Source organism: Myxine glutinosa, chromosome 2 (assembly GCF_964187855.1).
Source record: "Myxine glutinosa chromosome 2, kmMyxGlut1.1, whole genome shotgun sequence".
NCBI classification, from domain to species: domain Eukaryota; kingdom Metazoa; phylum Chordata; class Myxini; order Myxiniformes; family Myxinidae; genus Myxine; species Myxine glutinosa.
In genome coordinates, this window is record NC_136262.1 from 200,481,335 (window position 1) to 200,499,923 (window position 18,589).

Below are 18,589 nucleotides of genomic sequence, written 5' to 3' on the forward strand. Positions count from 1 at the left end.
TTCAAATCGCGCACACGCACGTGCACACACACACATACAGTATTGGGTGTTCCTAAACTTTAATATAATTTAAAGGATTGCTGTAAATAATGTTATTTAAACTTGTTTCACAACGTCTCATTTTCAATTTTATTTAAATTGCAAAACTCAAAACTATTTCCTTACCTAAAGTAATAACCTTAACATGTAAGCAATTGACCAGTTTCCCGACTGCATGGATCATCAGCTGGGCACCGTTCTTCAAGGTTTCGACCCTTTCAGCCCAGAACCTCTCCACATGGCGAATCCACAACCTCGGTCATGGATCCACATCAATAAATGGTACATGAGTAGATCCACAACCTCGGTCATGGATCCACATCAATAGATGTTACATCAGTAGATCCATGACCTCGGTCATGCATCCACATCAAAATATGGTACATCAGTAGATCCTCAACCTCGGTCATGGATCGATATCAATAGATGGTACATCAATAAATCCACAACCTCGGTCACATATCCCATTCAGTACATCCACAACCTCAGTTGCCTCCAGGCAGTCAGTTAACCCATCAATGCAACATCACCAACCAAACTTCCCTCACCAGAGGATTAAATGCATTAGTAGAAAGTTAAAACTCTCATCACACATTCCATTATATGATAATACATTAAATCATGCACATCTTACCTGAAATATATACTGTATACGTTTCATGTACATGCTGGGTGTGATGTATTCTTCGGGACAACTGTGTGTGTGTGCGTGTGCGTGTATATGTGTATATATATATATATATATATATATTTGTCTTTTTGTGTGATTCTGAACATATATATATATATATATACATACATATATATACAGTGAAACCTTGACTTACGAGTTTAATTCGTTCTGTGACGGAGCTCGTAACTCAATTTGCTCGTTTCTCAAATTAAATTTCCCCATTAAAATGCATTGAAATGCTATTAATCCGTTCCAGCCCGCCAAAAACCACACCATTTTTTTTTTAAATATACAGTATATATAAAAATATCTCGCGCTTTATATTTCACCTGTATGCAGCATACAAGTTGGCAGGATGGCCTGGACTGGAGGTACGCACACTTGACTCTAAACTGTCCAGCCTGGGTTTGAATCCCGACCCAGCTATAACCTGTCATGTCGGTGTTTCACAGGCAGGGTGATTCATCAATGTGTGTACCGCTAAACTGGGCGCCCCGTTTGCGTCCCATTAGTTGTTGGATGTTAAGGATCTGTGTAGTGTTCTGGGCCCTGTGCTATTTCTGGTCTTCATCAATGACCTCATCGAAATGAGGATCTGTGTAGTGTTCTGGTAGTGTTCTGGGCCCTGTGCTATTTTTGGTCTTCATCAATGACCTCATCGAAATGACCTCATCAATGACCCATCGAAAACCTTGATATTTTCTACCCCCGGTAATTCACCCCAGAGTCCTTGCAGTGTTCATATGTTTTATTCCTCTCCCACCTCCCCCCAAGTCCTCCCGATGTCCCTGCTCTCAAATGTTGTGTTTGTGTCCTTCCCCCTCTCTCCCCATATTGTCTGCCGCTCCCCTTGTTTTTTGTGTTTTGTGTGTCGGTTTGTCTTTTTGTGTGATTAATGTTAGCTCTTTCACGGGCCTCGATCTTGTATACAAAAAAAAAAAAAAAAAAAATTACCGTGTCTTCCACAAAGAGAAGGCGAGCTATCGCCGGCATTCTGAACAAGTTGTGGCCTGGCATGCTCTTCTCCTCTGCTGTTATATACATCCTCCTCGGCATCTTTTTCCAGAAGAGCCCTGTCTCGTCACAGTTGAAAATTTGCTGGGGGATGTATCCTTCAGCTTCTATCAGTTTGGCAAAAGTTATAATAAAATCTTCAGCTGCCTTCACATCCGAGCTTGCTGCCTCACCATGCCTGACGACGGAGTGAATGCCGGTCCTCTTCTTAAAATTATCAAACCATCCCCGACTGGCTTTGATTGACTCTTCCGATGCCTCGTCCGTTGATGTTCCCCCAGTCTGCTGCACCAAATCCCCGTAAATGTCTCGGGCCTTCTCACAGATGATGCTCTCGGTCACGGTATCTCCTGCGAGCTGCTTCTCCGTCAACCACACAAACAACAACTTCTCCATCTCTTCATGGATAGAGGTCCGGAGCTTTGAAATAATCGTAACGCCCTTGGCTGGCGTTATAGCCTTTATCGACTCCTTCTGCTTCAAAATCGTACATATCGTAGAAGTACTACGATCATACTGCCTCGCCAAGTCGACAACACGCACACCTCGCTCATGTTGTTCGACGATTGCGTGTTTTATATCCAAGCACATCATCCTCTTCTTCTTCTCAGTACTGCCCTTGGCACTCAATTTCTTAGGACCCATGGTTAAAACTAAGAAATTTTCCAAAATAACCAAAATGCGAAAACAAAGCAGCAGCGATATACGGCAGAGCTGCTTGCACGGCAAGATAACCACGTGACCGGAACCCACCTGGTGGCGGGTGGCGTAAGCTCCAAAATAACCAAAATGCGAAAACAAAGCAGCAGCGATATACGGCAGAGATGCTTGCACGGCAAGATAACCACGTGACCGGAACCCACCTGGTGGCGGGTGGCGTAAGCTCCAAAATAACCAAAATGCGAAAACAAAGCAGCAGCGATATACGGCAGAGATGCTTGCACGGCAAGATAACCACGTGACCGGAACCCACCTGGTGGCGGGTGGCGTAAGCTCGTAACTCAGATCTCGGCTCGCATCACAAAGCAATAAACCGCCCGAGCGACGGCTCGTATCTCGGAAAACTCGTAAGTTGGTGCACTCGTAAGTCAAGGTTTCACTGTATATATATATATACATATATATATATACACACACATATTGTTGTGGTTTTGGAATAAAGGATAATCCCCCTCGTAGGTAGACGCACCACAACATGTAGCCTCGCGATAGTTCAGTTATTTATTCGTGAATGTGAGCGTAGCCCTTTCCTGTGTTTAGTTTTGCGTTGAGCAGGCCCGTGAGTAGGGCGGTCTTTTTGCGATAGCATGCCACGTGGCAGGCCTGAACAAGTCTGGCGAGGCCGAAGGGAGGCACTGCAGGAGGAGTAGCCGGTAAGCAACGAGCCGCCAATCAGGGCTCGAGGGGAGTGGCTAACCACGACGATGAGAGGTGGGGTTTGGAACATTCGAGTAGGGCCGTGGCGGAGCCATATAACCCTGCTCCGAGCCCCCCCCCCCCACCCCCCACCTCAGTTCCCTGTGAGATGAGAGGAGTTCAAGTTCCCTGTGAGAGTGAGTGGAGTTGAGTTGAGCTTGAGAACGCACGAGAACGCACCGCAGAACGAGTGCATTGAATTGCCGATTATCGAGATTGTACACGAACTTGCCCCGTGCCACGTGCCCTGCGCTGTATTAATCGCGCGCTCGAGAGGACGACCCGTGCCGGGCCACAGACGCGCGATCTCCTCCTGCCTGCCTTCGCCTGCATACGTGCCGTGACCGCCAGAGAGCCACGCCGGGCGAGCTGCCCCGGATCGACCGACGGCAAAGCGCATTTGGCGCGCTAACTTCTTCTCTTCTTCTCCCCATGTGCATGAGTGGGCCCTGTGTCTGGGATTTAGTTAAGATTGATTAAGCTTCTGCTCTGTGTCCCCTTTCCTTCATCCTGATCATTGTACAGTGTAAATAAATTGTGTTCTTCCTCTGATTTGACCGTTCCCGTCCCTTCAATTGATTGGCCTCGCATGGTACGACTAGAACCGCTCAAATCGGGTTCCATAAAAGTAACGGCACGAGTCACGTGGTACGCATACCGTTCGAGCGTACTCGATTAAACGTGGTTTGTGCGAGGCTCGGTCCCCGCTTTCGTGGCAGCGTGGGTTAAAGGTACGTGCGACGTTGACCCGATACCCCTTTTCACGTTTGCTCCGGAAGTGGCGATTCGGCCTCGTGGACACGAAGACCCAGGGGGAAAAAAGCGGTTTCATCCCCCCCTTTGTAATGGGAACGGGCTTTGGGAGATCCGCAACAAATTGGTGTCAGGAGTGGGATTTGAACCCTGAAAAAAAAAAAATTTGGACACCAATTTGGACAAATTGGCCGCAACAAATTGGTGTCTGGGAGTGTGGGATAATTGGACCTAGAGTGCGCTTCACGCACTCGAAATTATGAGCGGACGAAATTTAGTTTAAGAACCAAATTAGTTCGTACCATGGCTGGCCAAGGCGGTCAAATGCCGGTGGGAATAATAAAAGAAGAATGAATAGCCCAGGACCGACAGGGACAGTTGGTAGTGGAGGAAAGTGAAGAGGGTGCGGCAGTAGGTAAAGGAAATGGCGGCGCCTCGCACGTGGCGGCGGAGGCCAAACCCGTTGTGCAAGTGAGTTTAAAGACATGCAATTATTTATGGCAGAAATGAGGGCACTTATGGTCAGGACGAGTGAAGACAGGAATAAAATAAAGGAAGAAATGAAAAAGATGAGTGAAAAAATGGACACAAGGGGAGAGGAGGCGAGATGTGAGAGAATAAAATGACTACTTGGATGGACACCGAACTAATCAAATCAAGGTGTGACATGGTGGGGTTGGAAAACAAAATGGGTGGTCAAATGAAAGAATTGGGGGACAAATCCACCCGGGAAATGAAAGGGTTGAAAAACAAAATGGATACCCAGATAGAAGAGTCAAAAAGGGAAAATGGAGGTGTGACATGGAAAAGATGAGGGAGGAATACAGAAGGGACATGGAAGAGGCAGGGGAGGAGATCGGGCGCATGTTGAGCGAGAAGTTCGCGGTGGTATGTGACGAGGTGAAGCGGTGCGGGGAACGCATGGAGAGCGAGGTAAAGCGGAGTGCAGCCAAGTTGACCGGGGCTATGGGAATCGCGACGCGGGGTGTAGAGAAGCCGACGATCGTCAAATTGGGAAAGAAAATTTTGGGGGTGCCGGCGAAGTTCGAGTTGGAAAAGAAAATTTCATGGGCGCCGACGATCGTCGAAGAAAAAGTAACAATTGGGGCCGAAGAGACGGGAGAGAAAGTGAATAAGTCACGGAAAGAAGAAATGGAATGCGCACAAAGTTTGTATTTGCACCATGATGCCGAGCTTGCTAATGAAATAAAAAGTTTGCAGGTGCCGGCGGAAAAGGAGGGCTCCGAGGTGAGTAGCGAAAATGGCGCGAACGGGTTCTCGGCGCGCTTGGGACAGAGGCGAGACCCGGGCGTTCGCGATGGGCCCATTGTGCGGTGTGAGAGGGCGTGCGTGGAGTGTGTTACAGAGTGCATGCAGGAGTGTGTACAGGAGTGCACACCAGAGCGTGTTACAGAGTGTGTGCAGGAGTGCACACCAGAGTGGGTTACAGAATGGGAACGGGCTTCGGGAGATTCGCAACAATATATATACAGACTTGGCATTTAATATGGAATATATTTTTTGTGGGGGTGAACTTACTTTTCAAGATGTCTTAGAACCAAAAGTTCATTGGAATTATGTTGAAATTATTCTAGATTTTGTTAATGTGACCTTTAAAAGAAACAAAAACCACATTTGACATTTCGAAACAAATAAATTGATCCTTGAAAGTGATGTAAACTGATATCGAACTCAATTCATGGACAGCACTGTGTTAAACTTCTGTACGTTTTCCAGAAGTATCTCTTTATTTTGCACATTAGCTTAAAATTTTTTTAACTAAAACAAAAGTGAAATTACGACTGGGATTACGGACAGTAAAATTACAGTTCAGTACTTCGTGTAACCCCCACGAGCATTCAGGAGAGCACGTACACGTTGAGGCATGCTGTTCACGAGATTTGCCAAGGTTTGGACAGGAATCGCTTGCCATGCAGTGACAATAGCCTGCTGCAATTCACGCACAGAGGTCGGCTGCTGGTCCAAGTGGTCGATTTGACGCGTTAATTCTGCCCACAAGTTCTCTATCAGATTCATATCCGGGGACATGGCAGGCCACTCCATATGCTCGACACCACGGTCAGCAAGAAAGTGTTGGATCATGCGAGCACGATGAGGCCGTGCATTGTCATCTTGGAAGACAAAGTTTCCTCGAAAGGCTGCACGAGCAAATGGAAGCAATGTTTCTTCCAGAATGGCCCTGTACTTGAACTGGTTCAGGTTTCCATTCAGAACAACCAGGTCAGTTTTTCCCCCTGCATGAAAAGCAGCCCAAACGGTCACCCTACCACCTCCAGCTTGGACTCTTGGCACTATACAATCTTTGTTGTAGGCTTCATGCACTTGTCTGCACACTCGGACGCGGCCATCTTGACGACAGACCAGAAATCTAGACTCGTCACTGAAGATCACGTGATTCCAGTGTCCTGGCTGCCATTGACGGTGCTCTCTGGCCCACTGCAATCAGTGCTGGCAGTATTGTCTGGTCAGGCGTGGCTTTCTCAGGGGACGCCTGACACGATAGCCTGCTTGAACCAGTCGTTGGTTGACTAGCCTTCTGGATACAGGCACATTTGTCAGTTGCTGCCACTCAGCCCTAAGCCGATTAGCTGACTTGGTACGGCCAATGCGGACTAACCGGTGCAGCAGGCGATCATCCCTCCTTGTGGTTCTGCGGGGACGTCCTGGCCTCGGTATTGGAGTAGGGACACCCCTCTGAGCATTTCGTTTCAGGATCTTTGACACGTGACCTTGAGTGGTGCCATACTGCCGAGCAATAGCACGCTGTTTCATGCCGTAATTTTGTAAAGCCACCACTCCATGACAAACAGCATTGTCGAGTTGACGGACCATCTCCAGAGGAAGCGGCAATAACTTTTGGAGACGTGCAGCAGTTGTTTTCCACTAATACAGAACGCAACAACCCTTGTATACCCGACTGTGAAGCCAATCATCAAATGCACCTGTCCGTACATTTTGCCACGCCACCTGTGATATAATCCTGTTGTTGACTTCTTGCTGCGACAGACAATCAGTGACATGGTTCTTTTTACAAATAAATCACCAAAGTGCAAAAGAAACTCACCAGATTGATATACTGAGTTAAGAAAGTAAACCCAAGTCAAGGAAAAAAATATATTCCATATTAAATGCCAAGTCTGTATCTATATATTAATAATTTTTTTTGATAATATATTTATATAAATATATTGTTTGTAATATTTTTCTGTTCATATTGTATTTTGCTATTTCGATTTGGTGCTGTTTTGTGATATTAAAGAAAACTTGTTTTAATCTGCCAACTGTAGCTCCCTGTGTTAGTATACGTCTGACTACCGGTAGTTGTCTTAATCTACTAATAAGTTCAGTGCTCTGTTAGTAAATATCTGACGAGTTGTTTTAATCTACTGTCTTGGGATCTGTACTCATGGGTATCCCCACTGTCTGCTGGAGTATCTTGGGATCTGAACCCATGGGTATCCCCAGTCTGCTCGAGTATCTTGGCATCTGAACCTATGAGTTTACTTTTGGAAAAACTACATTAATATTGATTTTCATTTACAGACCAGTGTGCCCATTTTGATAGACTGTAATGCATACTTTATTACCTCCTGCAAATGTTTTATCTACCACTCTGTCCAATGCGGTTATGAGCTTATCATGTGGAATGTTTGTGCATAATGTGGAAAAATTAAAAGTTGATAAACATTTGGCCTTACCCTTGTTATTAATGTTTGACACTGTCGATTACAGGCCTGGAATTATCAATGATCCAGAATATCCTAATGCCACAATAAAATCTTGCCTTTTTATGGTGATTTTAAACCATTTATAAATTAGTTTCATCGCCGCTGTAATACCACCTGACAAAGGTTTCAAACTGCATTCTCTACTTGCAATGATGAACCTCAACTTACAACGTTTTTTGTGCCTTTTTGGGATCCAGTAAATAAATGGTAATTTATGGTGTTTATCCGGAATTAACAGTCTTCTCACCTTTGAGTGATTTATATGGTGTTGTATCACGCCTATTTTGTTATCGTTACTTATTTTGTCGGTCTTTGAAATTCCCGTGTTTAAGCCCAAATCTTCCAAAAGTGTTTGAATGTGGAATGTTTTACAAACAAATGCAATATTATTACTTGCTTTGTCAATTAGAAAAACAACATATTGTGTTTGAAGGTGTTTTAAATAATCACACGTCTCTAGATTGTTTAAAATTACTTTCAAATTATTGATTAGAACTTTTCTTTTCAAATCACCAACTCTCCTTTTCACATGTTTCTCTACCTCCTCCAATGATGAATTGTGTGTTTGGTACTTTGTGTTCGTCAATTTGTTCTCTCATCTATTCTGTCAGTCATGTCATTGTAAGTGCCATTGCTTTATTCCAGTTAATCCTTATATTTTCTCTATAATTTTGTCCTTTTGTAAGAAATTTCTATCTTTCACGATTCTAATGATCACTTGTGATAGTGTTTATGATGTCGATCTTTAAATACAGAATGTTCACAATTACAATGATTTGTGTTATTTAACCATTCCTCTATGTCTATCGATTGCACAGTTTCCTTATAGTTGCCCCAATTAAGTTTTTTCCCCTAATTGAATTTCCCAAAGTGTATACAACCCTCGGTCACTCTCTCTGTTGTATTGTTTCTGGAAGTTTACTCCACACTTCCTTCTGTTGTAGTATTTTCTCTATATTGATCATTTCCACCCCTTTGTTAGCAAACATAATTTTGATGATATCATTGTCTTATCATTGTCTATGATTAACTTATTTAGGTTTCTCTTTGTACATTTTATGGTCAATCATGTTCAGAATTGCTTCCATGTGTTAGATTGGGAGTTCTTCTTGATCGTCCTCTTCCATTAACCTGTTAATGATTTGCCAAACTTCTTTCAGTTGTTGGTTTTTTCAAAGTATTGATCTTAATTCTGCTGCTGTTAAGTAATGTACAGATATTTGATTTGTTAAGATTTGATTTGTTATCTCACCAATCATTTACGATTTGTTGTGGTGTGTATGTAACTGGACGTTTACGTCCATAATTATGTACTCTGGACTAGTACTGCTTTGTAATCAAATAACCTCCCCCACACATTTTCTGTGCATTTGGAATTGAGGGTGGATGGGAGGGAACTAGTGAGCCAAATAACCAACAATGAACTACCTGTTCAAGACTCCATACATTGGCTTACCTTTACAAATAGGACGTGCAGGGGTCTTGCCCGACATTTCTCTGCCAGGTGGCAGAGGCAACGAACAGTCACTCTGAACACAACCGCAAAACGATAAACACGACTAATAAGTATTTGATTATCCATGAAAAAATATTTAGATTAAAAAAACAACAAAACCAAAAACTAAATTTGATGCAGGTTTTTGTTACATTCTCTAAAAATCCTTCTTCCAAAAGTGGTAAAGACACAGCAGTAATCTTGTTTTAAGAGTTATTCAAAAATTATACTGCTTCGTCCAGGCAACATATTGAAGGTTAAGACAGTACACAATTTATCAAATTTTCTTCATGACTAGCAAAGTTTTTTTATTTTAAAGTCAATAACAGACAATACAGCAGAAACTACAAAATGAACGCACACGCAAACACAGTTGATCACGATAATTTGCGGAAATGGCTTATAGGGGTTAAAATGCTCTTTAGCTATATCCTTAATAAATGTAATAGCATAAAGCGTAACGTAATTATTTGCAACATTAGAAATGCGTCGCTTATGTAATAGTTAGACACAGTCTCCCATTACTAATTAATGTTTGTAACTGAAATGACCAATCCTTTTGATCCCCATTTTAATATCATCACCTTTGTAAAACCATATGTATGTCTCTTTTAAGAGTTTGCTAGGCCTTGAGGTGATAGCTTTGGCACAAAAACTAAAGTTGGAGGTACAATCAGCCCGAGCAGGTCTATGTCGTTGGCAGTCGGAGAGATGAAGGCTCATGAAAGGGCTCACCCCACCCACAGACTAGGCTGCAAGCCAGTGGTAAGGGAGAGAGGAGGGGCCGGAAGAACTGGCAATGTCACTGTTTTTTCAAGATAATATAAGGGAGGAGTAATGGGGAATTGGAGAGAGTGCGTGGGATTTGTTCAACGGTTAATCCTTGTCCCTTGCTCACTCCCGGAAGGCTAGAACCACGCCTCTCGCTCTCTCTCCTCTCTGTGGCAATGGGACGTTTGACCTGCCAGAGCGGCTGGAACTGGACCTGACCCATCCTGCAAGACACTGCCGGGTTTGGCCAAATAACTCTTCTCACCTTGTGAATCCCCCTATTGTCTAGCTCTTGTGGTGTATCTGATTGGGCCCTAAGGCTGAGTTAATCAAGGATTCCCATATGTCGTTGGTTTGTGGGCATGTATGGTTCGGTCGTTGGGTAAGGAGTCTTTTTAATGTTGATTGCATCATTTATCTGTCACCGCTTCCTTCTGTTTCCTTCCCCCGTTCATGGTTATTATTAAACAAACCTGGTATTGGGGTCAATTCTGTTTGCTGTGGTTCTTCATTGATGACTAAGGAAAAGCCTGTTGTGGGATTAATTGACTGTGGCAGCTGAAGCCACATATAAAGACAGTGCCACGTATCTCAGGCTTGCTTGGCCTAATTTGATAGGAGAGGGTGCTGCTAATTAGCGTAGCACTCGCCCGATCTAATCTGCATGGTATCGTGGCTTTTACACATGTGATCTGGCAGGGAGCTTCAAATTGATTGACCGTTACGGTTGCATTGAAATGACTTGCAGGATTCGAGCCAGGCAACTGTAACAGACCAAATAACTACAACAATAACTTCACCATGTGACCATCTCAATAAGTTCTACCACTAAGATTTCTCAAGCTTACCTTCCCATCTTGGCGCTTGCGTTTCCGTGGATGCAGCTCCTCCAAGTGATGCAAGCTATCTTTAGGGATATCTAAGAGGAAATTTTTATGTTGCAGGTTATATATAGGAGAGATGGAGCAATTTAGAGATGCAGAGCTCATACAAACAGGTGGCAGGGAAGTTGGGTTGGGAGGGAGAAGGGTTGAGGGAGGGGGGGGGGGGGGGAGTTCGTAACATACTATGTAATGTTTAACTGTGGTTTTAAAGAAAGCGATAAAAATTAACAAGCAACCAAATGATAAAATAACATTTCAATGCCATTCATATCAATTGTCTTGTTTGTTTTCAATATGTTCAGCCTCGGGGCTGAAAGCTAAAAGTAGAGCTCACCGGGTTGACTAGGTGAGATGGACCGACACCGAGAGAAGCCACTTGGATTGACCACATGATTGCTGCCACAGCTAGCCTTCTCCTGAGCACTTAGCCGATCCCATCGTGATGACAAGATGGCCTGTAGTTCGCCTGGAGATGCTCCCGGAAACTCTTGCTGAATCTGCCATGAATGAATGAATGAATAAATAATTAAATACAACCCACAAGGCTTCAAATTAACAATGAGAAACTAGTTATTTTATTTTAACATACCAGGGTACCCCTGCATAATGTCGTCCTGATTAACGTTGTTTCGTTATAAGGTCAATATTAATTAGATACTAAGGCTTCACACAACATCCTGATTATTTACCTACTATTACATGTTGCTTTTCTGACGGACTAATTAGTCATCACGTCTCTTCCTGCTAGAATGGGGAGGGGAGGGAAAGGGAGGGGTAAGGGGAGAGATAGGGAGAGGGGGAGAGAGGGAGGAGGGGACAGGGAGGAGGGGAGAGGAAGGAGGGTAGAGGACGGAGGGGAGGGGAAGAATAGGAAAGGAATGGGGGAAAGGGGAGGGGAGAGATTTACTGCTTGTACATCTTTTCAGAGGGATGTGCAACAAGCCTCTCCATTTTGGGAGGAGGGAGGGGGGGAGGGTGAAGTGAAGGAGGATTAAATTTACCCGTGCAAAAAGTGCTTTAACCTTAGCATTGTCCATGTAAAGAAGCAAATTGTAATACACAATGCCACCACCAGGTGGCGCTAGATACACATTTACATAGAGAATTAATGCCACCCTTTTCCGGCCCCCACACCCCCCACCCAACTGCTCCTGGACTCTGTGTCCTCTCCTGACAAGGTGGAGAAGTTTTTGTCAAACCTCGACTCTAATTCTGCAACTGGACCAGACGGCATCAGCCCACGGGTCCTAAAATCCTGCTCTGCCGCTCTATCTCACCCTCTCTCTGTTCTTTTCACCCTCTCTTTTGCTCAAGGTCATCTGCCAGCATCTTGGAAATCAGCAAACATTACCGCTTTACACAAAAAAGGTTCAAAAACAGATCCTTGCAACTACAGACCAATCAGCCTGCTCCCAATTATCAGCAAAGTCATGGAATCCATCATTGCTTCGGATATCAAATCCTTCCTCTTCTCCAATGGCTTGATCTCCGATCATCAATTTGGATTCAGACCAGGTCATTCTACTCTGGACATGTTGCTTCTGCTGTCTCAACAATCGATGGAGGTCCTCAATGCCAAACAGGAAATCAGAGCTGTCTCCCTTGACATATCACTTGCCTTCGATACGGTCTGGCACCCAGCTGTGCTCACCGAACTCTCCTCCTATGGTATCCTTGGAAATCTCCACGCTTGGCTTGCGGACTTCCTCTCTGGTCGTAGTCAACATGTGGCCCTGAATGGATTTATCTCATCACCCCTTCCTGTTCTGGCTGGAGTTCCCCAAGGTAGTGTTCTGGGCCCTGTGCTTTTTCTGGTCTTCATCAATGATCTCTCCGACTCTCTGGAAAATCCTCTCTATCTCTTTGCTGATGACTCCACTCTCTGCCGCTGCATTCCTCATCCCTCAGATTGGCAGTCTGCAGCCTCCTCACTCTCTGCAGACCTGGACAAAATCACAGACTGGGCAAACAAGTGGAACATATCTTTCAATCCTGACAAATCTCACACTCTTACGATGTCTCTCCGAAAAGACCGACTGGACAACCCTCCCATATACTTTCTGAATAATCCTCTCCAAGAAGTTCTGTCACTCAAGCTTTTGGGTCTCACTATCTGCCATGATCTTTCCTGGGAAAACCACATTTCCAAGCTGGCCTCCAAAGCCAGTCGCCGACTGGGCATCCTCCGTCGTGCGAAGTCCTTCCTTGGCACACCTGAGCTCCTCACCACATACAAGGCTTTCATCCGCAGCTCAATGGAGGACTGCTCTCCCCTCTGGGCTGGTGCTCCTGCCTCACACCTAGCTCGTCTTCACGCTGTTGAAACCAAAGCGTTCAGAATCATTGGAATCTCCCGCGATGACGCTATCTCCGAGGGCCTTTCACTTACTCACCACAGGCAGGTTGGTGGTCTTTCCGTCTTCTACCGACTCCTCTCCGGCCTTGCTCCCCCAGCTCTCTCTGGGCTCTGTCCCCCAAATATTCCTACAGGTCGCACAAGATCTGCCTGCAACCCTCTTCTGGTTAAACTGCCAAAATCAAGACTCTCTGCTCACCTTCACTCCTTCATTCCTCTTTTCTCCCGCCTCTGGAACAAACTCCCTCACTTTCTTCAATCCCACTCCTCCCTCCAGGTCTTTAAAACGGCTGTTCACCACCATCTCTTATCTTCCCCAATCCAAAACCTTGATCTTTTCTACCCCCGCTAATTTCACCCCAAATCCACTTTTTTGAGGTGCCGACCTCTTTCCTGGAAGTCCTTGGTGTCCTTGCGTTTTATGCCTATCCTGCCTCCCCCCAGGCCCTCTCCCTCCCACACATCTCCCGATGTCCCTGCTCTCAAATGTTGTGTTTGTGTGCTTCCTCCCCTTCTCTCCCCATCTTGTCAACCGCTCCACTTTTTATATACTTTGTTTGCTTGTTTGTTTGATTTGATGGGTTGATAAATGTTAGCTCTTTCACGAGCCTCGGCTCTGTATACAAGAACAACAACAAATATAAAAAGAAAAAAAAAAAGGAACACCATAGACACCTCTTTAGATATGTCATTAGTATGTGTTCTAGTTAAGGATCTGTTCCCAATAGTTTGACTCTGCGTTTGCATTAATCAAATAACCTAGGCCCCTTCTCAAATTCCCATCCTATTCATTTTGCGGCTACCCTCTCCAAATTGTATTACGCGCCTCTGCCAGCCGCAGCCGCTTCAGCATTCGCTGCCTTTTGGTTGTTCGCTGCCAGCCGCCATAAGCCACGCGGCCGAGTTGGAGAAGAAGGGGGAGGAGCGCCAGGAACAAAGGCGTGGCCCCTCAACGCACCATCAAGGGGCGGACCGGTGAGCGCTCGCGACCAATCAGGGCCGAGGCAAGCTCACCGATGGGCGTATCCAAAAGGCAAGCGGCTTAATACGCGAGTGGCCAATATAAGCGGCCGCGTGGGACTACTTGATAAGATGTGCCCGGGAGAACGACTTCAGCAGATGAGAGACGAGTCGTGCGACAGAGAGTGGTGAAGGGGTCCTTGCTTGTCGTTTTCACGAACTGTTGGAGGCGCGCAACTGGTTGAAGGCGAAGGAGTCAATCTATTACGTACGCAGCATCCCAGTCTCCCCCCCCCCCCCCCCCCCCCCCCACGATATAATTGTCCGGTCGCGTTCATCGACACGCGGAGCTGTTGGCCGGGTTTCGCCTCGAACCCGGAGCGTGGACCGGAGCACGAGGTCGGAGCCGAGCCTCGACGCCTACCAGCTGCCTGGACCCTTCTCTTCCTTCCCATCACCACCACCTTTTCGTGTAAGTGTGTTTGTTCTGTCCTGGGAGTGTTATATAAGACTGTATAAGGTTGCCCTATGTCCTTTTATTTCCTCTTCTTGTATATTCTTGCCCTTTCGTTTCCTCTTTCATTATTGTTAATAAATTCCTGTGTTCTTTCTTTACTCTGGTTTCTCTCATCCGATCGCTTTCGTCCTGTCCCCAATTGAGTATACGTGGCACGATTTGGCCAACGCTCAGGATCGGGTTAGTTTTATTGCTAACGGCTCGGATTTCGGACTGTTAACCGCTCGGCAAACTCCATCTTGTCCGGGTCCGAGCTGGGAATTATATCCCTGCTTTGCGGAGGGATTGGCAAGGTATCTGGGAACCCATTGACCAATCACCCTGGCCAATCTCACCCCGCAAAGGAGCGTGTAATTTCCAGGAACGGAGGATCGGCCAGTGTAAAAGACAAGGGGATTAACCCCCCCTTGGTAAGGGGAGCGCCGACCCCCGGTTCCGCAACAATATATTGTTGCTGTTTTGAGTGTACATATGACATCATTAAAAATTAAAGGTTTGCCCACCATAGTTAGTCCACAAGCAACACGTAGGCCCATTAGAATTAGTTATGTCATAGTATGTGTAAGAGTAGGCCATTTCCCTAGTAATATCTGCGGTGTAAAGAATTGAGCTTACGTCCTTTCATTTTGCGGCCACCCATCATTTTCATCATGGGCAAACTCGATTCCGCGCCCCATTTGGCATCCCTCAAGTTTGTTACGCTTTGGCCGCCAGCAGCATTCGCTGCCCTTGGTTTCGCTCGAAACTAGTTGGGTAACCACGAGGTAGGCCTAGGAAGAGGGAGGAGCGCGAGGGTCGAGGTTTGGCCGCGTCAAGCAGCGCGTCAGAGGCGGTGACGGTAAGAGCAACAGCCAACCAGGGCTGAGAGGGCATGGCTTGATAGGGCGTGGCACAACGCATCGAGTAAGTTCGAGCGGGTTCGCTGGGCAAGGCTATATAAGTCTTCACACAAAGCCCTTGAACGGGACTGGCCAGAAGGACTTATGAGAAGGACTCGCATGCATAAGGACTCGCATGCATAAGGAGTTACGAGAAGGGAGAGGCAGGCGCTCGAGTTGGGAGAGAACTGATCCGGAGCACTCGTTTGAGAACTGCATTGAGAGGACCGGCATGCACACGACAGTTTCAAGGCCATTGATTGAGAAGCGCATTGTTCGCGTTTATTGAACTGTTCGCTTATTTCGTACGCGGCTGAGCCGCAAGTGTAACCGCCAAAGCCAGCCCTACCGTTCGCCCTGTAATAATCCCGTGCGCGCCAAACGACACGTGGAGAGCTCCTGCCGTCTGTTCATCTGCTTCGCGGTGCGAGTTGGGGACCGGAGAGCGAGCTGCCTGGACGCCATCCCTGGACCATCAACCTGTTCGTCTGCAACCCCGTGTGAGTGTGTCTGAGTGTGAACGGGCTCGTTTGTCTTGGGATAAGTATAAGACTGTTAAAGGCTGCACTGTGTTTTCTTCCTCTTCTTCTTATTGTACAAAGTGTAAAAAAATCGTGTTATTCCTTTCTTCCAAATTCAACCGTTTCAGTGATGTTACGGATTCGTCACTTCCGTTGTGGTGGCTTTCATCCACTTGAGACATTTCTGGTTCCATGTATTATTATTATTGTTGTTTGCGGGAAATAGCAATTATTATTGTCAAAAGGTAAAAGGAATGTTTTAAAAATGAAACCGGATCGGGAACCGGAAGACCAAGAGGAAGAAGGGAAAAAAGGGCGGAGCGAATGAGTCGGACAAGAAAGCCGAGTTGCTCCGGGTTCTGAAGCGAACGTTGGCGAGCCATAGTCACTGGCGAACTTTCGGGTTTCCAGGAGAAGAATTCCTACGACGGAGTTGTCATCGCTGTGACCGGTCAACCTGCATGTCAGGTTTTGCGATCGATTCAGGAGAGAATCATCGCCGTGACGTGCGCCACGAGACCAGGTCATCGGCCATTTTGACTCGCGCAGGATTTGTGCTTCGCTCGCGGTTTCGTTTATTTTCGACCATTCTCACCGCATTCGGACGTCGATCTGGGGCGTATGTGTGACGCGGATTTTTGAAGGCTAATTCGTCCATACCCGAGGGTGTGATCTCTCGGTCGCCTGTAGGGCGCCTTTGGATTTCCCAGTCGCCTTGAGGGTGCCTTTCTACAGCTTCGGCTGTGTGACTGCCCTGGCCATCCGCACGGGATTCTGGTCGTTTGGACATCATTCTAGCGATCGATGGAGCGAATCAACTTCGTCTTGGAGCCGGGAATAAGAGACATTGGGGAATGTTCTTGTTACACTCACTTGGAGCACAGTGAGTTATATATTGCAAAACTGATGGTACCATCATAGGACATATTGATTGTACTTTTGAATACTATTGTTGTTGTACCATTATTCTTGTGTGATCTCAACACAATATTTGTTTGTGAGTAACAATTGGGGTGGCTTCTCCATTGATCTTTGACACACAGAATAACACATTTTTCTGCCGTGACTCCTCTCGGGACTCGGAGGTACACCGTGACCAGGGGGTCGGGGAGGAGCACGTAACAGAAATTAGGGGCTCATCCAATTGACTCGGGGGCTCGAAATTGGGTCTTCGTCCGGGATTAAATTCCCTGATAATTCGTCCGGGATAGAATTCCGTAACATTCCCAAAATTCCGAAATTTGGAATTTTTCTAACATTCCCAAATTTTTCAAAAATTTGGAAATTTTTGTGTGAAGGTTAACAGGTGTTAACTGATAGTCACCATGGTGTTTGACGCAGGAAAGTTTGCGGCATCCCCTAATGAGGCACAGTTCCAAGCGTTAAAAAAATCGGAACTCTTGATATTGGCCAGACATTTTAACTTGGAGGTCCGAGTTAATATGAAGAAAGCAGAGATGCAGACATTGGTGATAGAATCTCTGGTGGGACAGGGCACATGGACAGAGGTAGCCTTGGATTGGTTACCCGAAGAAAAAGAAAAGGTGGAGCTACGGAAACTGGAGATGCAACTGCAGAGCCAGGAAAGGTTAAAAGCAGAGGAAAGGAAGGCAGAAAAGGAGAGAGCAGGACAGGAACGAGAACTCGAGGAGAGAAGAGCAGAGGAAAAAGCAGAGGAAAGGAGAGCTGCACGAGAACTCGAGGAAAGAAGAGCAGAGGAAAGGAGAGTTGAAAGTGAACTCGAAGAAAGAAGAGAAAAGGAAAGAGCAGAGGAAAGAAGAGCCGAAAGGGAGTTAAAGGAACGTGACATGGAGTATCAGAAGGAACTTAAACTCAAGGAGCTGGAATTAATGGGAGAACGGAGAGAAGTAGTATCCATGCCGGCTAGTTCGACAACTAGTCAGAACACCTGGGATGTTGGAAGGCATGTGAGGCTGGTTCCACCCTTCAATGAAAAGGAGGTAGCCAAGTTTATTTTACACTTTGAGAAAGTGGCTCAAATGCTAAAATGGCCTGGGGAGTCCTGGACTATGTCAGTGCAAAGTGTTCTGGTGGGTAAAGCTCAAGATATATTTTTGGCTTTTCCGATTGACCAATGTGCAGATTATGAGATAGTGAAGAAAACCATTCTCAAAGCCTATGAATTGGTCCCTGAAGCTTACTGGCAAAAATTCAGGAATGCCAGGAAGAGGGAGAGTGAGACCCATGTGGAGTTTGCCAGAATGAAGGAAACCATGTTTGATCGGTGGTGTGATTCGAAAGGGGTTGGGAAAGACTTCAAACTGTTGCGACAATTGATATTGGTGGAGGAATTCAAACAGTGTGTCCACGAGGACATTAAAGTACATCTGGAGGAAAAGAAGGTTCCAGAGTTGTATGAGGCAGCCACCGTGGCAGATGACTATGCCTTGACCCACAGGATGGGGTTCCACAAACCTAACTTCCCACCTGGAGTTCGCCAGGGGAGTTATGGTACATCCGGTGCAGAGAACGAAGATTCATGGGGGCGGCCTAGAGATGACTATGAGGACAGATCTGATACCGCGACTCTTAGGGATCAGAA

General features: G+C 45.9%; 1 protein-coding gene across 3 annotated transcripts in view; it reads right to left on the bottom strand.

Moving 5' to 3' along the window:
• The window catches only part of LOC137422181 (histone-lysine N-methyltransferase NSD2), a 103,861-nt gene that overhangs the window by 9,356 nt on the left and 75,916 nt on the right, over nucleotides 1-18,589 (bottom strand). For all 3 annotated transcript variants that reach the window (XM_068108942.2, XM_078772163.1, XM_078772164.1), the window contains exons 8-10: nucleotides 11,129-11,291; nucleotides 10,759-10,829; nucleotides 9,101-9,173 (exon numbers count right to left, since the gene is read on the bottom strand). In XM_068108942.2, the coding sequence (XP_067965043.2) occupies nucleotides 9,101-9,173; nucleotides 10,759-10,829; nucleotides 11,129-11,291 (307 nt within the window). The remainder of the gene's footprint in view (nucleotides 1-9,100; nucleotides 9,174-10,758; nucleotides 10,830-11,128; nucleotides 11,292-18,589) is intronic.